We start from the raw sequence: 26,164 nt of genomic DNA, 5'->3' as shown, positions 1-26,164 counted from the left end.
ACCTGTTCTACAGGATACTGAGATCTGAGTGTCAGGGGTTCTATTCCTGAGAGATGTGAAATCCTTCAGTTTTCTTAAAAAAAAGTCTATGAGATCAGTGTACTAAACTTTTGATGTTGTAATATTAAAATTTATTTTCAACGCTATCTTTATTATAATGCAACACTCTTTGGGTTCTCCAAAGAGCGCTGATGTATGTAAACTGGGCTAACAGGTGTGTATCATGTGTGACAATTACTAGTGAGGGGTCATTGTATTGCTTCTTTCTCTTGTCATGTATTTTCTATCCGATGACCTTTGCTAAGTGTGATGGGAAAATCAGCTATGAAATCTTACTGCATTTATTTTTTTCCAGAGATTGTACTCCTATGCTTTTCTCTAAGAAAGACACATTGTAGTATTTTGAAATATTTCTCTTGTCTGACAGATGCTAGGACTAAAGTCATTGGACATCTATGGGGAACATCAAGAGGCTTAAAATGTTCCTTCTATCAGGTGTTTCACATCTAGTTAAAGAGTTAAGGTTCTTGCCTGTTGTACCAAGGCAGAGTGTGACAAATGTCTCAGGGGAGGTATAAAGTAATTTGAAACAGGGCCAAGTATGGTAGCTCATGCCTGTAATCCCAGCACTTTGGGAGGCAGAGGCAGGCGGATCACCTGAGGTCAGGAGTTTGAGACCAGCCTGGTCAACATGGTGAAACCCCGTCTTTACTAAAAATGCAGAAATTAGTTAGACGTGGTGGCACGCGCTTGTAGTCCCAGCTACACAGGAGGCTGAGGCGGGAGAATTGCTTGAACCCTGGGAGGCGGAGGTTACGGTGGGTCAAGATTATGCCACTGCACTCTAGCTTGGGTGACGGAGTAAGACTGTGTCTCAGAAAACAAACAAGAAATGGCACAAAACTTATATAATGCAAAATTTAAAATAAAATCTAATATTTAAGAACCTGCTGCTGGGGATGGTTGCTCACGCCTGTAATCCCAGCACTTTGGGAGGCTGAGGCAGGAGGATCACTTCAGGCTAGGAGTTCGAGATTAGCCTGGGCAACATGGTGAGACCTCGTCTCTAGAATGGAAAAGAAAAAAATTAGCTGGGCGTGGTGGTATGCGCCTGTTACCGCAGCTACTTAGGAGGCTAAGGTGGGAAGATTGCTTGAGCCCAGGATGTCAGTGCTGCAGTGAGTCATGTTCATGGCACTGCACTCCAGCCTTGGTGACACAGAGTGAGGCCCTATCTCCCAAAAAAAAAAAAAAAAAAAAAAAAAAAAAAGCAGTGTGAAAGAAAGGGGAGGAAGAGAGCTTCTAATTGTGAAAATGGAGGGCTTTGTGGAAATGTTTGTGGCCTGGGCCACCAGGGCTGTGTAGACTTTAAACAGGCATAGATGGCAACTCTGCTTGGCAGGGGTTTAAAATCAGGAAAGAATAGTAGACAGCCTAGAGACCATAAAGAAGAAATAATAGGTAAAAAGAATTAGGATTTTATTTGATAGGAAATGTTGATAGCTACAGAAATAGAGGCCAATGTCTTTGAAGTTTTTTTTTTTTTTTTTTTTTAAAGGGAAATGACTTCATTAGAACCGAGTTTTAGGAAGTTTAGTTTTATAATACTTTTTAAAACATGATAGCCTTATTGATATAAAATTCATGTATCATAAATTTACCGTTTAAAAATGTGTAATGCTATGGTTTTTAGTATATTCGCAAAGTCGTGCAGCCATCACCACTATCACCCCAAAAAGAAACTCCATACCCATGACCACTCATTCTTTATTCTTTCCTCCCCTCAGCCCTAGGCAATAACTAATCTACTGTCTGTCTGCGTAGATTTGCCTATTCTGGACATTTCATATAAATAGGTTCATACAATGTGTGACCTTTTGTGTCTGGCTTTCATTTAGCATGTTTCCAAAGTTCATCCATATTGTAGCATGTATCAGTTCTTTTTTCCTTTTTTATTGGTGAATAACAGTCCATTATATAGATATACCACATATTGTTTGTCCTTTCATCAGTTGTTGGGCATTTGGGCTGTTTCTACTTCTTGGCTTTTATCAGTAATGTCGTGATGAACATCTGTGTGCAAGTCTTTATGTGTACATTTTAGTTTTATTATCTTGGGTGTATACCTAAGAGTGGAATTGCTGGGTAATATGGTAACTCTGTGTTTAACTTTTTGAAAAATTGCCAAGCTATTTTCCAAAGTAGATGTACCATTTTACATTCTCACCAGCAATGTATGAGGGTTTCAGTTTCTCTATATCCTCACCAATACTTGTTATTGTTCATCTTTTTTGTCATAGCCATCCCAGTAGATTAATTCTGTAATATATGGCAAAGTGAATTGCAAAGGAGTAAGTGATCAGTGGCAAAGAGACTAGTTAGCAGGCTTTGCTGTAGTCCAGACCAACAACTTTGTAAAACTTTGAAAATAAGACCCTCACTAAGAAAGATATATTTTATCATTACCTGATATTTAAAGATATATATTCATAAATATTATAACTGAAACATTTTCATATTATATAGAATGTACTCTCATTTTCTATCCTATTTATTCATCTTTTTAAAATACAATCCACTAAATTTATTTCATGACCCATATAGATTATAACACATAGTTTGAGGTACACTGGGCTATACAGAGATATCGAGACACTAAATTCAGGCAGTGATGGTGGTAATGGAAAGGAAAACACAGATTTCCTGGATGGAAAATACATTAGTACTAGAATGAGCACTCAGTTAAGGCAGAGACTTTATTTTGTTTATCGTATATGAATGAATGAATGAACTTTATTTGGGTGTGTGAAATGGAGGAAAACTGACTACATTTAGGGAATTAGAAAACCAGAAAGTAATGGTAGAAATGATAGTGAGTGAATTTCAGGAAGGAATAAAAAGTTATCATTAAAAAAAAAAGGCTTCAGAAAGCTTGAGGTGGAGAACTATATAGTTCAAACAAAAAATCTGGCTCTAGCAGACAATAAGAGATTTTCAAGAAAGCAGTTTCATTAGAAGGGGTAGAATTCACTTTATTTATTTATTTTATTAATTTATTTTTTAAATAGAGACAGAGTCTCACTCTGTTGCCAGGCTGGTCTCAAACTCCTGGGCTTAAGGGATCTTCCTACTTCGGCCTCCCAAAGTACTGGGATTACAGGGGTGAGCCACTGTACCTGGCCCAGGAATTCACTTCTAGGTGGTTGAGGAAGCTGCTGGGTAATTTAAGTCAGTATTCATATACCACTCTTTTGAATCATTTATGTATTTATTTTTCTTTTTGAAAGGAGGAAAGGATAACTCTACTGGTAGTTAAGTTACAAGAAGATTTCCCCTTCCCCTTTAAAGGAATAGAAGCAAGAAAAAGAATATTTAAGCCCCTTTTCATCTTTGAATTTTGTGTTTTTTTGATAATCTCCTGCTAGAAAACCCTTTGTAGTACTCCCCTTTCCAGATTAAAGCTCAAAACCCTTAGCTCAACATCTAAGACCTTCCACAATTTGACCCTAACTCTTTGCATTGTCACTCTGTCATGTGATTTTTCTTTCCTTCACCTTCCCTATCAGTTAGTCACCAAATCCTATTGTTTGTACCTCTCTGTTATTATCTCTTGACTCTTCCCTTTTCATTCATACTGCCACTAATTTTTTGACCTTTTATTTTGAGATAGCTTAAAACTTACAGAAGAATTGCAAAAGTAGTACAGAGTTTCCTTATGCTATCCACCCAACTTGCCCTAATATTAATATAGCTGTAGTATAGTAATCAGAACTGATAAATTAGCTGTTTATCGTTTCTCCGTCATCTCTCACTCACGCGGTGGCAACAACCTACACAGAAGCCTTGTCTCTAGTCTTGTCTTTTTCATTGATTTTCTATGTGGCATCCAAGGGTGATTTATGAAAACGTATAATATAGTTAAACCTGGCCGGGTGCGGTGGCTCAAGCCTGTAATCCCAGCACTTTGGGAGGCCGAGACGGGCGGATCACGAGGTCAGGAGATCAAGACCATCCTGGCTAACCCGGTGAAACCCCGTCTCTACTAAAAAATACAAAAAACTAGCCGGGCGAGGTGGCGGGTGCCTGTAGTCCCAGCTCCTCGGGAGGCTGAGGCAGGAGAATGGCATAAACCCGGGAGGCGGAGCTTGCAGTGAGCTGAGATCTGGCCACTGCACTCCAGCCTGGGCGACAGAGCGAGACTCCGCCTCAAAAAAAAAAAAAAAAAAAAAAAACCTTTGATATCTCTCCATTGCTGTTAGGATGAAGCCTAATTTTTTAATATACTTTCAAGGTCCTTTATTATCTAGTCCCAGGTAATTAAACAATCAAAAATCTTAAAAACCTACTTCCTTTCCTGTTGGAGTGTTAATGTAGGAAACTTCCAAGCCTTCCATGTTATGACTCCTATTTTTTAATGTGCCTCTCCAATGAAATCATGTAGTGTCTAGTACTTCCCCTGTGAGCTGTTTATTATTCTGTATTGTAAAGTAGTATTTGTCTAACTCCTTTACCAAACTGTGTTTCATGAGGACTCCCCATGGTGATCGAGTACCTAGCACTATGCTTGGCACATGCTAGGTATTATAGTAGGCGCTTAGTATTGTAAGTATCTGTTGAAAACATGAACTTCTTATCCTAGACAGATTACTCATTGGATGTCTTACGTATTTCATCATTTATGAAAATCATATGTGCCTACCATCTTGTGCTGTTATTTCTCCCCATCCTATAGAATTAAACCTGGTTCCCACCTCTTCTGTAAAGGCTTTTTTTGTTCACACTTGCCTACCTTAATTGTTCTTTCCTATAGATTTTTTTAACATTTATTTTTTTTTTCCTTTATGCTCTTTCTCAGCAGAATCATCTTGCAACATTTAACATCTTTACTACTCATTTGGTACCTGTATGCTCTCTTATCTGTTTCCTCTTATATGTACTTACCTTCTCCTTGAAATTCTGTATAACTGTGTTGATAGCAAGGTGCTTACTTTAGTTCTTTCTTCCTTTTCTTTCATATTTACTTATCTTTTAGTACAGAAGACTGTGCTGGTGACTTTGGGGTTGCAAGATATATATGACAAGATCCTTGCCATAAAGAAAGTTGCATTCAAGTAAAGAAGATGAGAAATTGAAAGTTAGCATTTATTGAGTACTCCTCATGAATCAGGGATTATGAACGACTTTCATACAATTGATCTTACTGAACAAGTCCCAAGGGCATAGGGCAGGTACATTAATAGGTGAAAGGCCATATAAAGTGCTGTAGTATTTCATTCATTCAACAAATATTTATTAAAGGTGTACTTTGTGCCAGGCACAATGATATGTGCTAAGAACAGTTTTAGTTCTCACTGAGCTTACAGTTTTGTGGGGGATGTGAAAAGAAATAGGCAATTATAGTATGGTCAGATAAGTTCCACAGTGATTGAGAATCTACTTTTAAGTACTTGCCTTCATGGAGCTCTCAGCCTAGAAGGGAGAGACAGACAGATAAGCACACAATGTACTATCCATTATTTTATGTACCATGATGGGAGGAGATATACAGGGTGCTTGGAAGCTAAGAGAAGGAGCATCTAACTAAACCTGGGAAGCTGGGAGGAAATTCTGTCTAGACTGAGATCAGAAGGAAGAATTGGAGTTAGCTAGGCAGAGATGATAGGGGAAGTGTATTTGAGACTGAGGCACAATAGGGTTAAAAGTCCAGAGTTAAAAGAAGCAGGTAAACAGGGCCCTTATCACACAAGGCTTTGTAAGGCATTTTGTCATACCAAATCTAATTTAAAATCATAAGCTGAGATAGAGTAAGCTTAGACTTTTGGCTCAGATTTCTACTCTGGATTTAGTTTTTGACATTGTCCTATTTCATTTTGTTTCTCTTTAGTGTGAGAATTGTTAATCGTTTCACAAAAACAGAATGAAGTAATATTTTGCAAAGAAAAAAAAATCCCTACACAAATTATAAAAAAAACCTGTTTACTAGTTAATATCCTTTATGGGTATAAAACCAGATTTCCCAAGATGGTTCTTCAAGGGCACCTTGAAGCAAAAATACATGTCCCAAAGGAGGCCTCCTGGAGCGTTGTGTCAGGGTGTGTTAAATAGTATGTTTCTAGTTTGAAAGATTACTGGTGTAATGAGTGGAGGAAGAAGTTGAATCAGAATGGACTGAGGGAGACAAAGTGGTTTTATTGATTTAACCATTCTTGAAGAAATCAGAGCCATGGAGAGATCCCAGAAAGGTGTGACAAAATCTTGAGATTTCAAAATCTGGGTTTGCTAACTCATAACATTTTTTTAGGCTTGCATATAATGAATTATCATGTTTTCTTTTCTTTGTAGAAAGAAATTCAAGCCATGAGTCAATGCCATCATCCTAATATTGTATCTTACTACACGTCTTTTGTGGTAAAAGATGAGCTGTGGCTTGTCATGAAGCTGCTAAGTGGAGGTGAGTAGAGTACAAGGAAATGCTATAAGTACCATGGTTTGAAAAGTTAATAAAAGTTTCCTTTTCTATTATGATTTTGTTTTCATGGACATTTGCATTTGAGGACATACTGAAAATATAGTATCTGCTGAAGATGCTAATCTATGAGCCAAGACAGGTTTCACACATTGCATTTGCTTCATTTCGTTGTCATGCCGCTTAAATCTCTCTTAATTTTTTTTAGAGACTGGCTGGCTCTGTCACCCAGGCTGGAGTGCAGTGGTGCAATTATGGCTCACTGCAGCCTCAAACTGCTAGGTTCAAGTGATCCTCCCGTCTCAGCCTGCCAAGTAGCTGAGACAACAGGCATGTACCACCGTGCTCAGCTAATTTTATTATTTAATTTAATGTAATTTTTTTTGGAGATGGGGTCTCACTTTGTTGCCCAGGCTCATCTCTAACTCCTGTCTTCAAGAGATCCTTCCACCTTGGCCTCCCAAAGTGCTGGGATTACAGGTGTGAGCCATTGTGCCTGATCTTAGTCTCTCTTAATTTAGGATGCTTCCTTCTTGCTTCCTCCCTTCCATGATGTAAACTTACTGAAGAGTCTAGGCCAGTTATCTTGTAGAATATGCCATATTCTGGATTTATCTGATTATTTCTTCTTGGTGGTATTTAACTTTATCTGTAGTCCTCTATTTCTTGTATATTGAAAATTAGATCTAAATGCTTGATTAAATTCAAGTTAAATATTTTGTGGGAGGATACTTCTTGGTGATGCTGTGTATTTCATATTGCATAACATCAGGAAATATTTGCTATCTGGTTGTATCTTTAATAGTGATGTTAGTTTTGTTTATTTAAGATTAGGACAGCCAGGCCTCTCCATGGAAAAGGTAACATTTTCCCCTTTGCAGCTAGCAAGTAATCTGTGAGATTTTACTTTGTGAGTATCCAGTGAGTGTCCAGTTTTCCATAAGTCTTTTATCTTAATGGTTTTCACATTTGTTGTTTGAATCCTTGTTTGAGTCAGTTATTTCATCAGGAGTTGTAAAACGGTGATTTTTCTTACAGCATCATTTCTTTTATATTTATAAACTGACATCCTTATATGAAGAACTTTTCCATATCAACTGGGACACTGATTAATCTGTACTCTAGTTCCTACTGAAAAGGCAAGATAAATAATTGAGTCTTTTTTAAGGATCAAGTTTTGGAGTAAAAATTTTGTTAGTAATCATCTCCAATAGTAGAGAGGGTTTAAACATTTTCCTTTTTGCAGTTGGGTAGGACCTTCACTTTTTCGAGTATTATTATAGACCCAAGGATTTTTATGTATTCAGTGTCTTTCCATCAGTTATACTCTATTCTTTTTGGTATGCAGGTTGTCCAAAATTGTCAGTGGGAGCCCTTTCAAAGTCACTCTTGTGTCCTCTTGACATGAACTCATCAGTCTTTCATTACATCCTTAACTTTTTAGTTCAAGATTCCCTAGGGTTATATTTGTATTCATTTATTCAGACCCTGAATCAGCCAATACTCTAATGAGCTTTGGTATTTTTTCCTCGGGAATGGTACTTAGAAAGCATAACTTGGATGCTTGGAGTGCTCATTACTACTCTAGTGTAATTGCTTCTAGAGCTTGGAAATACAGTATATTAAAAATAAAATTATAATTTGACATTAATACAAGTTTCCAATACAAGTTTAATGTCATAGATTTTTTAAGCTTGAATCTCTTTTCCTTTACACAGAAAATTTTGCTACCCGATATTAACATAATTACTTAAGTGCTTTATCTTGCAATATATATACAATTATTTCTACTTTATTCTTACAATAAAATATAAATATTGCTCATTGCAAACTGTGAAACCTTGGCATGTATAGATCGAACATTTTGTTTTGGTTACCCAAAAGCTCATGCCATTTGGTAAATTAGTCATTTTGCCAAGGCATGGATTTGAATCACATGGCAAGACTGGTAGGACTAGTGGGTGATGGAGCCACACTGGCCTTCCTATCACTATGCTGGTTGGTTTTTGCTTGCATGTGTATTTTGTGGGGAGTATGATTTTCCATCTTAGAATGTAGAGTTACAGAAAAGATAATCCATATTTGTTTAGTTTGCAATTTTATTGCTATATCTCACTGAACACCATACTTCCCCAGAAAGACTGTAAACAACATAAGGCTTTAGAATTAAATTTCAGTTTTTCTACTTAGCAATTGTATGTTATTGGGAAAACTCTTTCAGCTCTTTGAAACTTTTTACTTGTTTGTTAAATGGGAATACCTTTCTGCATTTCAGGGTATTGATGAGGAGTATATGAGATGATACATGTAAATCACGTATCATGTGCTGTGCTGACATGTAATAGGTGCACAAGAAATTTTAGTCATTAATAGTAATAAGCCCTTGCCATTTGATGCTTTTCAGTGTAGCCAGAATCACCTTTTTGTTTCAATCCCATTAGTGACACACTGGAGAAACTGGATTGCTTTGTTAAAGGCCCTGTTCATATGATGGTTGGAAGCCTTGCTAACACCTACCACCTTTCAAGATGGTGGTCAAGCATGGTTCTTTCAGTATGGAGAGATATGGGAGTATTAGGTAATACTGTGTCTTTCGTTATTGATCACCTATAGCATAATTTTCTTTATTTGTAATTTATAAGAATACGTAATACAAAATTTTTAATGTTTTGCAAAAAAGTCCTCTGATGAATGGGAATGAATTGTCTGCTTAATTCTCTCGTCCATACCTGTATGCCAGCCTATGCTTTCTGCTACTCCTAAGCAGAACGAGTTTTTTTTTTTTTTTTTAAGAATTCCTGTCCCTCTCTCAGTGAGTATATGTCTTGATCATAGAAGGGGCAGGACATGTAGATGGGTGGGATGTTTTTTAAATGTAGCTCTTTGTTCCTCTTGGTCTTAGGTTTTCTGGGACATTACCCAATTTTTCTAGCCTAGCCCTCAGGAGATTTCCTGGAGGATAATTTTCAAATGTGTTCCAGTTAGTCATAACTCTTTTTATAAGTGCTTATATTTTAGATGATCATTACATCTAAACCTTTTAAATATTAAAAATTTTGCACTTTTTAGGAAAATGAAATCTTGCTTTTGTTGTTATAAAATAAATAAACATTTAAACTGAGGTGATACATTAGGCAACATTTAGAAAACAAAAATTAGAACTAAGCACACACAGCTTACTTTTTTTTTTTTTAAACAGGAGGAAGATGTGTCAGGATTATAGCTTAATTAAAATGACATTCATCAAATACTTATTGGTCTCCAGTACATTGGTGAATAAAGCCATCAGATCCTTGCTCTTGTGGGCTATGGGAACAAATTCCAGGAGAACTTAACCTTATTGAGGGAGAACAGTTGCAGTGGGATTAACTAAGATTTGCCTCTGGAGATGATGTCCACCTGAGATCTAAAGAATAAGTAATAATTGGCTGGGTGAGGTGGCTCATGCCTGCTATCCCAGTGCTTTGGGAGGCCAAGGTGGAAGGATTGCTTTAGGCTAGGAGTTCAACAGCCCAGCCTGGGCAATATGGCAAGACCCTGTCTCTACCAAAAATAAAACAACTAGCTAAGCTTGGACCTGTAGCCCTGGCTACTTGGGAGGCTGGAGGATAGCTTGAGGCCAGGAGTTTGAGGTTACGGCAAGCCATGATCTTGCCACTACAATCTAGCCTGGGTGACAGAGTGAGATTCCGGAATATCTCTAAAAAAAATTAAAATTAAAAAGAATAACTAATAATTAGCCAGGTGAAATGGAGGCTGGAGAAGGATGGGAGATGTGATCTAGCTAGAGAGAATACTGTGAAAACGGGGATGAAGACAGGATGGAGTGTGTATATGTCTTGAGAACTGACAGATTCACAGTTGGAACAGAGAGAATGAGAGAAGAGGACTCTTGGAAGAGGCTTACTGATAAGCAAAGGCTCCCCAAATTAAAAAATATAAATAACCAGAGTTAACAGAAATATGTATAGGGTACCTTCTTTCACATCAACTTTTTTAGTTAGAATATTGAAAACAAAAGCGTAGTTTTGATTTAGGAACATTGTACTGATGTAGAATTTAATAAGTTAATTAAATCATAAAATGAATAGTGAGTGTCACTTTTATCCCACCAACCAGGTGTACATCCTGGTTAAAATAAGTTTAATTGTGTCAATATTATAATCATTTAATGATCCTTCCTTATAACTGTAATATTCCTATCTTTGCTAATTAAAACTCTCATGTTGAATGTTGGGATTTATTACTACAGGAAGTTAAGCTTTCGAAGTTAGAAGCACTTTTGGTATAAATAGCTATTTCCAGTTTATTAGCACCAAACTGCAAATGTAAGCTTTTTAGAAATCAAAGTAATTAAGAAAACTTCTGAGAGGAAAAAAGAGTTATCTGTAGTACTTAAAGGGAGGAAGTGTAGAAATGCAGAAATCTAAGGTAAATTCACTGTCTGAGATAGTTGTTTAAGGCTGCCCTCAACTTTGTCTTTTTCTAAGAGATAAAGTGCATGGTGACTTCCTTGATCTAAAGGAGGACCCAGATAAAATGTCTGATATTAATAGTGACCAGCTTTGGATGTTCAAGCAACAATGCAGGGTTTTAAAATTTCTATAACATCTTTTGGTCTAAAATGGAATATTCAGACCAAGCAAACTTTGGCCCCTTTGAAACCTTCTGAGGCTTAGGAAGACATAGTAGTGGCTAAAGATTGATTAAAACTTCTTAGAGATACCAGTAACTAAATTGAACAACTTGATTTTATATTTAAAGAGTATCTTTTGATACTAGTAAAGTGAGGAAATTAATTTGTTGATGGGGTCATTAGTTTCAGTTATAATTTTCAGACTTAACAAGTGTCTGAAGCCAGCAGCCACTTCACTACTTTGTCAATATTATTTTTGTATTCTATAATGATTTTATTGGACAATTAAAGTTTTGCATTGCTTTTTAAATGTTCCATGCCACAGGCCTGACAGGGGATTATTTTTTGGGAATAGATGATCTACATTTAAACTTTTTGCTTTGTTACAAAATTTGTACCAAATACCCTGTTTCCCATTATTTGATTTATTTACTTTTACTCTGAAAAATGTTTGGATTTTAATGAACAACTTTCATCAAAGTAATCTAAGTTGTTAAATGCCTTTTAAAATCCAGCTTCTTGGGCCCTCCCTCAGTTCCCTTGAATGACTGTCTTATAGGGCCTAGGAATATGCATTTTTACTAGCTTGCCAAGTAATTCCTTCACACATTAAAGTTTGAGAACAGATATCCCTATATACTATTTCTTACAAATTGTGCATGAGGACAAGATACTATATACGCGGTTATAAATTTTCCTTATTATTCCTACTTTAGGTATTAATTGAGTCATTCAGTGATAATCTGCCCCCTTTTGCTTAGCATATTTTCTCTTCACCTTTCTCTTAGCTGACATGAATTCTTCATAATTTTGATGTTTGAGGATGGAGGATTATAAACACCGTCATCGAGTTAGAGGCTACAAGAGGCTTAGAAAACCAAATGGATAAGAAGCAGGGGATCTTACAGGACCATTATCTCTCAGTTAAGGATGAAGGTCTTAGTGACGATTCCTCCACCCATGAGAATTACATTGTTGGGAGGAGTTTGAAACTGAAGATAAATTGTTATGCCAAAGAAGGGTTTCTTACATAAACTTTGTTCAGAATGTCTGTTCTGGACATACACTAGAGATGTGCATTGCTTTAATCTCCCCATTGATCATTGGATGATGTGAAATCAATAAAAATCTAAAAGTTTGAAAAGGAGTTCCTGCTTCAAACTCTTTACAGACTTAGTCACTTTTTATGTACCCCAAGATATTTGATGCTGCATTTATTTGATCTACCAGACTGGAAGTTCCCTTAAAGTCAGCAATCATGTCATGTATATCTTGTCTGTCTTGTCATATTTGGTGGCACCCAGTCTTAGATCTCACATGTAATGTAATAGGGCTTAATTGTTAAGTAGATAAGTTGTGTTAATTTTTCATTTCCAGTAGAAATTGGTTTTCCTTTGCATTCCCTATTTTAGGTATTATGTTATAAATAGTGTTTATGATAATTTTAGGTATTACATTATAAACAGTGTTTATGATCAGTGTTAATATAATTGTTTTCTTACTAAGCAGTACTTATGTGACCTGGATTTCTTGAACAGTGAAACATGTGGCCCTTTGGTATAATCACTTTGCTTTGGGGATTAATGTGTGGTTGATTAAGCAGAACAAACTTCTTCCTGAGGTCTCTCCCCTTCTGGATCACAAACTTTTGAATTCCAGCAATGGAGAGGGGAAAGAACCACTGTAATAATGTGTTAGGAAAACCTGTGTGGAAGCTGTCTGGAGAGTGAGCCTCTCTGGTTCACTCTCTTCAGAGAATAAACTGCCTATGTCCTATCAGAAGTGGAGAGTATTAGTGGGCAAGCCTCAGGGAGGAAGAGGGATCTGAGAATCTTATCTGAACTTTCAACCAGTTTCTCTGTTTTCAACCCTTTCCTTCACTCCTTCCTCACATATGGTACTTGGTGTGTGTAGTTCTGAGCCTTTCTGGAGCTCTGGGTAGGGATCACTTTGTCCTAAATGGCATAGCTCCTCTGCAAGCACTGAAGTTCAGATTTCTCCACTGTGCTTATTTACTTTTTCTTTTTCTGCTATCTTCCAGAATATTGTTGCCATCTCTCTTCTGTTATCTTTCCTGTTCTCTTTTTAAATTATGGGTTTATGCCTTTTTAACTAAGTTTACCAAGTTAGTGGATTTTAAGTAGGAGCTAAAATAAACTTGTGTTCAGTCCTTCATGTTTTTGAGAATTCCATCTTCTTTCTATGTATTTGGAAGTATATTTTTTCTTGTTAAGTGTGTGAAGTAAAAGTACCCAGTAGGGCAAGTTTTTAAGAGAACTGTGTAAGTGGTTGTTTTGATTTTAGTCTTGATCATTGAGGTCTTGTACCAAGAAATGGGTATTGAATATTTTCTGTGCAGTCTATATAATGTTCTAAACTTCTTGGCACAGTTGCTAATATTGTTTTGTTTTGGTTCTGTGATTGTTATGGGCCATTATATGGCCAGAAATCTTACAAATTTTCACCAAACTTTTTACTGATTATAATCTTCAGTTTTGGTAGTCAGCACTGTGCTTTTAATTACCATATAGGTGTCTTTTCCTCCTCTGCCTTCAACCTTTAGTAGGAGCATTATTTCTTATCCTGGGAAGTTTAGGATTGATAACACGTCTGGACTGTTACTTAAAAAGAACTGTAATTTTTATTCTTTTTGTATTTATCTTTGCCTTAGCTATTTTATTTCTATAATTTATTAACCTGAAAAATAATTTTAGTCCTAAGTTAGTTTGTGTATGTATGTGATCCTTACCCTCCAAGTATTTCGCTCCTGATTTGATTGGCATTTCAATTGTATTTTTATATCTTTAGTCATACAGCAGTGCATATTCTAATCTGGTGTCAAAAGCCTGCATAGGTTTGTGGTATCTTATAATAGTACTGACGAGCATGGTTTACCTAGGGATTATTTAGGGGCAGTTAAATACTCTCTACTACCTCTTCAGATTCTCTCTAGACATCCAGAGGAGATGCTGGCATAACATACTATTTGAATATTAGCAGGCTACTTTTTTGTTTTAGATTGGAATTGAAAATAAGTTACTAATTTTAAACTTCTATATTTCCTCATATTTGCTGTTTTTTTCATTCCTGCACAATTAAGTTTATGAGAAGGTTTACATGTGTTTTGATTCTAAAATGGATCTGAATTATATTGAATGATTTAGAGATTTTTAGAAAATTATGTCTTCTGTTTTCAGGTTCTGTTCTGGATATTATTAAGCACATTGTGGCAAAAGGGGAACACAAAAGTGGAGTCCTAGATGAATCTACCATTGCTACGATACTCCGAGAAGTACTGGAAGGACTGGAATATCTGCATAAAAATGGACAGATCCACAGGTATGTAAAAGACAACACTCTTGTGTTATATCATCTCATTAAGGCCATTCCCACTCTTTTACAGAATCATGATCTCTGAGTGTTATCATAGCTCTTTGTATCACTAGTTTTAGTACACTGTGGTTAGAGTCTTAATTATACAGCTAGTAAACATTAAACAAGTACTTTAGTGAAACCAGAAAATATAAAAACAGGAAAAATTCATAATTTCTTATCAAAAGGCAATCACTTGATAACATTTTGGAATATTGCTTTCCATTTTCTTTTATATGGTTAAAAAATATCTAAAACAATACTGTATATGTAATTTTGTCTGTTGCTTTTAAAATTTTACATTGTATCTCAGTGTTTCCCTAAATTATTAAAAACTTTTTGTAAAATAACATTTTTTTAATTACAGCCTTTTTTTCTTTTTTTTTTTTTTTTTAAAACAGAGTCTGTCTTAGTCACCCAGGCTGGAGTGGCATGATCATAGCTCACTGCAACCTCAAACTCCTGAGCTCAAGTGATCCTCCCACCTCAGCCTCCTCAGGCTAATTTTTAATTTTCATAAAGATGGGGTCTCGCTATGTTGCCCAGGCTGTTCTTGAACTCCTGGTCTCAAAGCGATCTTCCTGCCATGGCCTTCTAAAGTGCTGGGGTTACAGGCATAAGCCACTGTGCCCAGCCCTTTTTTTTTGTTCTTTAATAAATAAGAACATTTTAATATTTCATGATTCTATCTAAATGATCTATCTTAGTAGCTAAGTGCTCTGTTTAGGTTTTGTGTATAGGCCCTGGCATACTATTGTGAGCTATGATTCCAATGATAATTTGATTTTTAGAGCCCTTGCAGTGCTTTTCTAGTCTGATTTTTTTTTCTCCTGGCACTGTGGGGACTTCCATTCAATCCTTGATCATGCCATCTATGGGAGTGGAGTGGATTTCCCTGGGCTGGTTGCTGCCAAGTGGAGAATACGTGGTAGATGCTGGACTCAGGACTTATGGGTCTGTGGGCACTCTCCTAGTCCCATCATGTGGACTCCCACCTGGTGCCAGTGGGGCTTCCATTCAGTCCCTGTTGATATTGCCTGTGGGGATGGAAGGCTATTCCCTTAGACCATTCTTTGCTCCTGGGTGGGGAGTTGGGAAACACTGGACCTGCGTAGTCCTTTGCTGCTGGGTGGAGGGCTAAGAGATGCCAGCTGTGCCGACTGGTGCTACTGATGTGGGTGATGTGGGCCTACTGGCTGTACTGCATATGGGGGAAGGGATGAAGTCCCCTGTCTGCTCTTTATTGGCACTGCTCTTTAGGCATGGTGGGCTCTCCTGCAACTCCAAGTATGGAGTCAGGGATGGGACCACCTATTAGATTTCTGCTGGACTGCCCCTTTTCTGCTCCTTTAGGCAGAGAGAGAGCAGGCTTGGGGCTCTTTTTGATATATGTCAGTCAGTAGTTCTGGATTTCAGGGCTCTCTAATGCCCAGTCTGAGTTATAGCAGATTAAAGGAAAGCTCAGGAAACTTTTTTTTTAAACCTTTCCTATGATGATGAAAAACTCAGAAAACATAATGCCATGTTGTCGTTCAAGTTCTGAGGCCTGTAGCCACTCTGCTTTCCTCTTTTCTCCTTTCAGAGTTCTTTTATGATTGTCTGTTGGATTATTTCTGGGAATTTTAGATATATTTAAAGGGGAGGAACAGGGAAGCGTAAACCTACACCATTTGGTTCGGGACCAGAACTAGTCCCTGGATTTGGAATGGAGACAATTTTATTTAAATCTATTTTGTTCCTGGGTTCAGATTCTGAGTGTGTAGTGTGACATATTTTTATATGATACATGGAACCATTCTCCAAATATTTTATGTTTATATTGCTTTTAACACTGTGATGAATACTTTCCTCTGTGATTTTTATAATTTTTAAAAGTCTGGCTTTCCATAAAACACATTTTAAAGAATCTTAAAAGACATTGCCAAAGTGCTTTTCAGAAATGTAGTGATTTATACATCTATTAGCAGTGCATAAGAATGGTAGATTCACTGGTCCCTTGCTAGCCTTGCCTATTAAAAATTTTAATTTACACATTTCGATACATGAAGAATAGTATCAATTTTGACATCTTGGATTATTAGTGAGGTTGGACACAGATTTATATGAAGGAATTGGTATTTCCTGTTGTGACTCATCTGCTTGTGAGTTTTGCCTGTTTTTCTTTTATTTTGAAATGGGGTCGTGCTGTGTTGCCCAGGCTGGTCTTGAACTCCTGGGCTCAGGCATTCCTCCCACCTCAGTCTCACAAGTAGCAGGGATTACAGGCACATGTTACTGAGCCCAGCTCAACTTTTGCCTGTTTTTCTACTGGTATCTTCCTGCCTTTTTTTATCCTGAGCTTTTTATATATTAAAAATTACTCTTTCAGCTTGGCATGGTGGCTCATGCCTATAATCCCAGCACTTTGAGAGGCCGAAGCGGGCGGATTGCTTGAGCCCAGGAGTTTAATACCAGCCTGAGCAACACAGTGAGACCTTGTCTCTACAAAAAAGTTTTAAAAAATTATTCAGATATGGGCCGGGCATGGTGGCTCATGCTTGTAATCCCAGCACTTTGGGAGGCCGAGGCAGATCACAAGGTCAGGGAATTGAGACCATCCTGGCTAACACGGTGAAACGCCATCTCTACTAAAAATACAAAAAATTAGCTGGGTGTGTTGACGGGCGTCTGTAGTCCTTGCTACTCCGGAGGCTGAGGCAGGAGCTTGTAGTAAGCCAAGATCACGCCAGTGCACTCCAGCCTGGGCAACAGAGTGAGACTGTCTCAAAAAAAAAAAAAAAAAAAATTTATCCAGATACGGTGGTGCACGCCTGTGTTCTCAGCTACTCAGGAGACTGAGGTGGGAGGTTCAAGTGAGCCCCAAAGTTTGAGTGTGCAGTGAGCTGTGATCATGCCATTACACTCCAGCTGGGGCAACAGAGCAAGACTCTGTGTCAAAAAGAAAAAAAAAAATTACTCTTTCCGTTTTTGTCTTTTAGTTTTGCTAAAGATGCTGTTTGGGACTTGGGCTCCAAACAGGCAACTTGTAGAACAAAGGGACAAGAGGGAGTCAGGTTATTAGAGCATGATTAAAATCTTGAAAACTGGATGAGGCTGATGGAAAATCAAGACAGGTCAGTGGATTAGTGATCTTTGAAGTCAGAGTAGTCATAGTAGAGTAGTTGAACAGTTATCTCGAAAGATAGGAGAGTGGGGTGTCTGAATTAGTAATTTCATAATTGGGTCAGTTTTGGTGATAACAAGATAAAAAACGGAGGAAGTAGATGACCCAGGTAGAGTGGAGGAGGGGGTCTTTAGAGATGGCATCAGTGAACTCAGAGGCAGGATATTACGTGGATTGTCTCTGTGATTGTTAAAGTTTCTTGAGATAAGGCAAGATGACTTGGAAAGCAAGACTTAATGAACAACAGAGACAGTATAATATTAAAGCTGGGTGGCATGAGTTTGAAGGGAACTGACTTTTCTTTTTCCTTTTTAGAGACAGATTCTCTCTCTGTCACCCAGGCTGGAGTGTAGTGGCATGATTGTAGCTCACTTGCAGCTGAAACTCCTCAGCTCAAGCAATCGTCCTGCCCCATTCTCTCCAGTAGCTGGGACTACAGGCATGTGCCACCATGCCTGGTTGTGGGCGAAAGATTACCTAGGTGCCAAGGCAAGAGACTGAAGGCACAAACTGTTTCAGTATAATAAAGAACATAGTTAGAATAAGAATAGTCATAATACAAATTAGATATAGAGATGATCATGGACAACTATCAATTATTTTTATAAACATTAATCATTAGCTTTTAATATTACTCTTTGTTACATTACTAATACAATCTAGGAATAACCAGCGAGTATAGAGTCAGGTGCTGAAGGGGCATTGTGAGAAGTGACCTAGAAGGCAAGAGGTGAGCCCTCTGTCACGCCCCCATAAGGGCCACTTGAGGGCTCCTTGATCAAGCGGTAATGCCAGTGTCTGGGAGGACACCCATTACTTAGCAGACCGCGAAAGGGAGTCTCCTTTCCTAGGAAGAGTCAGGGAACACTCTGCTCCACCAGCTTCTTGTGGAAGGCTAGATATTATCCAGGCCTGCCCACAGTCATCTGGAGGCCTAAACCCCTCACTGTGGTGCTGCACTTCAGTGGTCACGCTGCTTGTCCATTTTCATGTTCCTCCCGTACTCCTGGTTCCTCTTTGAAGTTCGTAGTAGATAGCAGATAGCGGTAGAAGGAATAGTGAAAGTCTTAAAGTCTTTGATCTTTCTTATAAGTGCATAGAAGAAAACCCTGATGTATGCTGCCTTCTCTCTCTGCTTCGGCTACCTAAAAGGGAAGGGCCTCCTATCCAATGATCACGTGACTTGCTTCACCTTATCACTTAGAAGATTCACCCTCCTAGGCCGGGCGCGGTGGCTCAAGCCTGTAATCCCAGCACTTTGGGAGGCCGAGACGGGCGGATCACGAGGTCAGGAGATCGAGACCATCCTGGCTGACACGGTGAAACCCTGTCTCTACTAAAAAATACGAAAACTTAGCCGGGCGAGGTGGCGGGCGCCTGTAGTCCCAGCTACTCGGGAGGCTGAGGCAGGAGAATGGCGTAAACCCGGGAGGTGGAGCTTGCAGTGAGCTGAGATCCGGCCACTGTACTCCAGCCTGGGCGACAGAGCGAGACTCCGTCTCAAAAAAAAAAAAAAAAAAAAAAAAATAAGATTCACCCTGCTTACACTGCCCCCCTTGTCTTGTATGCAGTAAATATCAGTGTGCCCAGCCGTTCGGGGCCACTACTGGTCTCTGCGTCTTGATGGTAGTGGTCCCCCAGGCCCAGCTGTTTTCTCTTTATCTGTTTGTCTTGTGTCTTTATTAATTACAATCTCTCTTCTCCACACACAGGGAGAACACCCTCTAAGCCCCATAGGGCTGGACCCTACACCTGGTTAATTAAAAAAATTTTTTTTGGTAGAGATTGGGTCTTCTTGTGTTACCCAGACTAGTCTTGGACTCTTATAGACTCATAGTGGAACCACCTTGGTGGTCTTGGATAAGATCCTGGGGAATTCTCTGATTACCAGGCAGAGACTTTTTTTCTCTTTCCTTGCTTTCTCCCAAGCAAATGTAGTCTCTCTGTCTCTGGGCGGAGCTGTCTGGAGCTGGGGGAGGGGTGACACAAGCACCCTTGTGGCCACCACCACTGGGACTGTCCTGGATCAGACTTGAAGACATCACAGCTCTGGGTCTCCCCCAGGGCCCATGGTAACCACTACCCAGTTATTTCTTATGTTGTTCAAGGCCTTAGGGCTCTGCAATCAGCAGATGGCAAAGCCAGCCAGGCCTGTGTTCCTCCTTTCAAGGCAGTGATTTTACCCCTGCCCTGGGTGGGTGCAGAGATGCCATCAGAGAGCCAGGGCCTGGAGTCAGAAACCTTAGGAATCTACCTGGTCCTCTGTTCTACTGCAGCTAAGCTGGCATCCAAACCACAAGACAGAGTCCTTCCCACTCTTCCCTCCCCTTTCCACAAGTAGAGGAGTCTCTCCCCATGGCCACCACTGCCCCAAGCTCATGGCAAGTACTGCCTGGCTACCCCCAGTGTTCAGTTGGGGCCCAAGAGCTCTTCAGTCAGCTTGGGGTGAATGCTGCCAGTCCTAGGACTCTCCCTTCAGGGCAGCTGGCTCCCCTCTGGCCCAGGGCAGGTCCAGAAATGCCATCCAAGAGCCAAGGCCTGGAATTGGGGACCCCAAAAGTCTGCTTGGTGCTCTACCCAACCGTGGTCCAGCTGGTAACTAAGCTGCAAGACAAAGTCCCCTTTACTCTTCCCTCTTTTCTCAAACAGAAGGAGTCCCTCCGTGTAGCCACCATAGCTTGGAATGTGTTGGGTCACACCTGAAGCCAGCATGTCTCTGAGTCTCACCTAAGGTCCACAGCAACTACTGCTTGGTTGCCACTGCCAATTATACAGGGACCAAAGGTTCCTTAGTTAGCAGGTGATGAATCCTACCAGAACTAGGTCCTTTTCTTTAAGGCAGTGAATTCCCTTCTGGCCCAGGGTGTGTCTAGAAATGTCATCTAGGAGCTAGACTCTGCCTGGTACCCTGTTCCACTGTGTCTGAGCTGATATTCAAGTTGCACAACAAAGTCCTCTACTCTTCCCTGTACTCTCTTCAAGCAGAAGAAAGGAGTCTCTCCCAGAGCTGCAAGCTATGCTGCCTGGGGTAGGGGGAAGGGGTGGCACAAGCAGTCCCTTGGCTGCCCCATTGGTGTCTCACTGGGTTGTATGCTCTGCAAGTCCATTGGCTCCAAGTCCAGTACAGCACCAGAACTTGCCCAGGCATTGCATTCTTTGTAGCCTTGACTGCCTTACAAATTTATTTAAGACCCCAGAGCACTTTAGCCTGCAGAGGCGCGACTTGACAGAACTCAGGTTCTGACTGCTGAGATGCGCGATTCCCCCTGGCTAGAGCCGGTCTAAGTGCTTCCTCCATGGGTGCTGGCTAAGCTCTACCTGGCGTTGCTTTCTGCTGTGACAGAGCAGCACTGAGTTCCAATGCAGGCACAGATTCTCCCTCTGTGCCCTGCAGCTACTGCCAGGGGATGGGGAAGGGGTGGCATTGACAATTCAAGACTGTCTTTCCTATCACCGTTTAGTGTCTCTAACAGTGATGTGAAGTTGAAATCAGGTACTGTGATCATTCACCTGAGTTTTGGTTCTTAGGAAGGTGCTTTTTCATGTAGGTAGTTGTTGAATTTGGTGTTTCTGTGAGGAAGATGATCAGAGGGTTCTGTTTGGCTGTCTTCCATTGGATTTTTCTGTGGGTTTAGAAATGAACATTTTCTAAGTTCAATTTCTGTTTTCCAGTTTGCCTGGGTTTCATTTTTGGATAGGCCCTTTTGTCTCCTATATTCATGTGCACATCCTCAGGGTTGGCCAGGAGTGTGTGAATAGCAGGGGCCTCTTTGTCTCCACTGTGTACCTTTGGCCAAGAATATGTTTGTCTCTATCTAGACTGCTACGACAGGCTAGTAGAGCCACTGTTAACCCTCTCCTGCTGGTCACCCTTCAGAATGTCACTTTAGTTGACAGTGTCACTGGGTATAGGTGTTGCCTACCATGTCCAATCAAAGGAGCCTCTTTTAACCGTGACAGAGAAGCTGCCAGTCTTCATGGTCTGTCTGCCGTAGAACCTCCATGCTGACTGAGCTGGGCTAGGAAGTGTTGGGGCTAGTCCCAGAGCAGAACACCATAGAGTCTCAGTGTTCTTACCTGAAGTGCAGCTGTTTTTCAAGCATAAAATGTTTCTCAGGTTGAGTTCCAGAGCACCGAAATGGTGGTTTTATCGTATTTGTCCAGCTTTAAGATTGCTTTTTAAGGGGGAGGATTTATCTGTTTTCTTCGCTCAGCTGTAGCTGGAAGACTCTACTCTTCATGTGCATTTGGTTGCCTTGAGATTGTCATAAGAAATAAATACATTTTTGTTCTATCTAAAGAAATTCCTGAAGAAAATCTCTAAAGAAAAAAAGTTATTATATTTTGTATTCTTAAAATTAATTTTGAAACAAAAAACTTTATATATTATCACATGCATGGGTAATACATTGCTATTATTAATCTTACTTTGCTGGTGAAAAAAGAAGTCTTATTAGGGGATTTCCTTGAGCTTATACAATGGGTCTATAGAGTTTTTCAGTGGCTTATAAGCTAACTGAGGGCAATTCTGAATGGAATTCTAGGATAGTTGATGGAGTCCTGCCTGTCACCCAGGCTGGAGTGCAGTGGCCGGATCTCAGCTCACTGTAAGCCCGCCTCCCCGGGTTCACGCCATTCTCCTCTGCCTCAGCCTCCCGAGTAGCTGGGACTATAGGGCCTCGGCCACTCCTCGCCTGCTAGTTTTTGTATTTTTAGTGGTAGAGACGGGAAGCTCTACCTACAGCTGTGGGATGTGGTCTCGATCTCATGACCTCGTGATCCGCCCGTCTCGGCCTCCCAAAGTGCTGGGATTACAGGCTTGAGCCACCGCGCCCGGCCCCCAGGACAGTTTTAACAGTGACATTATGTCAAGATAATGTTTTTGAAATGGCAGCATTTTAGGCCACTTTTAAAAAGGATGTTACTCATTTAGTTAAATGAGAGTTGATACATTATGCAAAGTAGATGTTATACAAAGTAAAGCAGAAACTGAATTTCTTTGTGCCTGAAATTGATATGAATCCACTCATTGCATTCTTAAAAAGAAAAAAAAAAGACAATGACCCTAAATGTATACTTCAGTGTATATTTTGGGTTAATTTTGCTATTCACTATAGAAATTCTAGATTTATAAAGGTTTGGGAAAAAGATACTTTCATCAGTGTTCTGAAGTAAAAACTTTGACTTGAGAAAATAGATACATGGATATGCTAAATAAAAGAGGACAACACAATATATTTAAAATTAATCTCAGTGGCAGACTAAAATTCTATTGAGTTAGTGACCAAAAAAATGTAACTGATATTAAGTCGATGGATACTCAGCTTCATTGGTTAGCATAGTCTTTCTTAGCAGTCTTTAGAAGCAGACTGCCTAGATTCAGATCCCAACCCTGTCACTAATTGGGTGACCTCTGGCAAGTTACTTAATCTCTTTTGCCTTATTTTCTCATCTATAACGTAGGGATGCGATAGTATCTATCTCATAAAGTAGTTGTGAAGATTAAATGAGGTAATATATACAGTGCACTTAGAATAGTATTTAGCACACAAGAATCAGTGAACAGTCGTTGTCATTATTTTGTACACCGGAGGGTGGCAAACCTTTTCTGTAAAGGGCCAGATAGCAAATATTTTAGACTTTGTGGGTGAGATGTTCTCTGTCACCACTACTTTGTTTTTCTGGTATGAAAGCGGCTATAGACAATCTGTAGCTGAATAGGCATGGTTGCATTTTTTACAGAAACAGGCAGTGGACTGGATTCAGTTTGTGGGCTGTAGTTTGCCAACCTCTGATTTACAGGGCTATAGAAGATTATTGTTTTTCTTTCACATAATAGTCTGGGCATAAATGACATCAGTCCAGTATGATGACTCCATGGAGTCAGGGACTCAGGCTCTGATTTTATTGCTCTACTAGCTCTAAGTTCTTGCTTCATGACCCAAGTTGATTTCCACCACATCCACATTCCAGCGGAAGGAAGGAAGGAAGGAAGGAAAGGGGAAATAGAGGTTATGCCATTTCCTATTAGCAGTGGTTCTCAGGACATTTAGCAATACCTGGAGCCATTTTTGGTTGTCACAACAGGGGCTGGAGTTGGGGAGTGGAGTGTGCTACTGACATGTAATGGGTGAAGACCAGGGATACTGCTAAATTTATCCTATCATGTCCAGGAAACCCCTTATGACAGAATTACCCAGCCCAAATATCAGTAGTGCTGGGATCAAGAACACCTATGTTAAGGGAACAACTAGGAAGTTGTAGAAACCACTTTTGTTCACACCACAGTGGCTAGAACTTTAGTCACATGGTTATATCTATTTTGCATGGAAGGCTGTGAAATGTTGCCTTTCATCAGGATGGTCATGTCCGCAGTAAAAATTTCTTGCTTTCTTTGCTTTCCTCTCCCTCCCCCCTCCCCTCCCCTCCCCTCCCCTTCCCCCCTGCCCCTCTCCTCTCCCCTCGACTCCCCTCCCTTTCCCTTCTGCCTCCCTCCCTCCCTCCTTCCCTCCCTTCCTTCTGCCCTTCCTTCCTTCCTTCCAGACATTGAGGGCCATTTAGTAGTCTGTGGCACTTTTTTCCCCCAAGATTACCTGATGAACATGGAATCAGAACTGAGGTAGTTAATCGAATTATGTTAATTGCTAATATCAAGGTATGCATACATTTATCATAATCCAGAGGACTGGAATTTTCTGTTTTTCAGGACATTTTTTTCTACTTAACAGTGCCGGAAAAAATATTCCCAAATGTTTCTTCTTTGGCCATACCTCATTTTTAGTGATCTGTTAACATGTTAACCAGGTACAAGAGCAATTGATTAGGTACAGTTTTAGATGGAAATTCTTATTGTTTTAAGAGTACAGATGCTTCTTAACTTAGGATGGGTTTATTGGGACACAACTCCATTGCAAGTAGAAAATATAATTAAGTCAAAACTGAACCATCATAAATTGGGGACCCTCAATGTTTCCAAGATTCCTAGTTTATACATTATTCCTTAGAGTCAGTTGTTCTCATTCATCCTCATAAAAAGAAGTTTCTTTTTCTTTCTTTTTTTTTTTTTAGAAGTTTCTTTTTCTTTGTAAGACTGAAGTAGGTTAGAACATTTAGACAACTAGAAATTAATTACTCATTTTTTCCTAGAGTGGAATAGTTCTGTAGATGACTGATTTTTACCTATCATATATGGATTTTTTAAAAATGCTGTTATTCTAGGCTGGGCGTGTTGACTCATGCCTGTAATCCCAGCACTTTGGGAGGCTGAGGCAGGTGGATCATGAGGGCAGGAGATCAACACCATCCTGACCAACACGGTGAAACCCTGTCTCTACTAAAAATACAAAAAATTAGCTGGGCGGAGGTGGGGTGACCTTTTTACTTCTATAAAGTGACCTTTTTTACTCCTAGAAATGTTTTTGTTTTAAAGATAATTAGATCTTATTTGTTGTAAAGACAAATTAGGTCTTAAATGTTTTATAAAGATAATTAAGATCTTATTTTACTATAGCTATACTGTCTAACCTTTGGTAAGCATATTTTTCATTGTGGCCTAATCTTTCAAGGCTCTTGGTTTTATTAGGGGGTTTCAGTTTTAGCTCGTAACCTTATATCGGCCCAGTGCCATGTTTTCTATTACCTGTGGATTTGAAAACCTGAGCCCCCTAGCCATTTGGCCAGTTTCGCTGTTCTGTCTCCCAGGGCTTACCTACTGCTCTACGTCTTAAGTGTCTCTTTCATTTCTGAACCTTGAGAATTTTTTCTTTACTTTGCGTCTAGCTGTGTGATATTTTTCCCCTAATTCATCTAGCATCTCTTTGTGCTTGTAGCTAGGGAAGGGTGTGTTTTGGGTCAAGGGCCTGTATAGTAGTGATGAAAGTTTGTTTTCCAATGCACAGTTTGCCATTTAGCTGGAATGGGAATTCTCTGATATTTTAAATCATAGACTTTCAGCCTGGGCTGCATATTGGAATATGGGAAACTTTAAGAAGTATTGATACCTGGGTCCACTGCCAGAAATTTATTTAATTGGTTTGGAGTGAGGCCTTGGCATTGGGACTTTTAAAAGTTCCCTAGGTAATTCTAATGTGCAGCCAAGGCTGAGACCATTACTTAAACTTTAGCAGTAACCAGCTCTGTAATACACTGATACCTATGCTTAGGAGAAAGTTGTTGTATTGGGAAGCAGAGGCAGATATTTTTAGTATGTCTTGCTACTTCTCATATCTTCAAAGTCCACTTGTGATTTCAGGTGGATTTGTATGTCAGCCCTAGTGGATTAGGTAAAGTAATTTTCCTCTATTTCTACTGTGTTTTCTCTTTGACTTCTAGGCTTTAGAGGTTTTGAGTAGGATGAATAGGTCTCTAAATCAGACTTTCCTCTCTGTATCTACCCAAATATTTTTCCCATTAGAGAGGCTGGCTGTAACAGAAATGTTGGATATTTTTGTCAGTTTAAGATGCTTAAATGTAGTGTGTTTACAGCTTTGGTTTTGATTCATTGCTTTTCTTGACCTTTTTCAAGTTT

General features: G+C 39.4%; 1 protein-coding gene across 2 annotated transcripts in view; it reads left to right on the top strand.

Annotated features, from left to right (window-relative positions):
* OXSR1 (oxidative stress responsive kinase 1) overlaps nucleotides 1-26,164 on the top strand; it is an 89,820-nt gene that overhangs the window by 19,909 nt on the left and 43,747 nt on the right. The window contains exons 3-5 of one of the 2 annotated variants that reach the window (XM_021934563.2): nucleotides 6,343-6,451; nucleotides 8,908-9,044; nucleotides 14,300-14,441. In XM_021934563.2, coding sequence (XP_021790255.2) covers nucleotides 8,954-9,044; nucleotides 14,300-14,441 — 233 coding nt within the window. In that variant the 5' untranslated portion in view covers nucleotides 6,343-6,451; nucleotides 8,908-8,953. The remainder of the gene's footprint in view (nucleotides 1-6,342; nucleotides 6,452-8,907; nucleotides 9,045-14,299; nucleotides 14,442-26,164) is intronic. The other variant, XM_021934562.2, reaches the window with a different exon arrangement.

Source organism: Papio anubis, chromosome 2 (assembly GCF_008728515.1).
Source record: "Papio anubis isolate 15944 chromosome 2, Panubis1.0, whole genome shotgun sequence".
Taxonomy (NCBI): domain Eukaryota; kingdom Metazoa; phylum Chordata; class Mammalia; order Primates; family Cercopithecidae; genus Papio; species Papio anubis.
The sequence above is the reverse complement of the archived record's forward strand: the minus strand, read 5'-3'. Positions and strand labels throughout refer to the sequence as shown.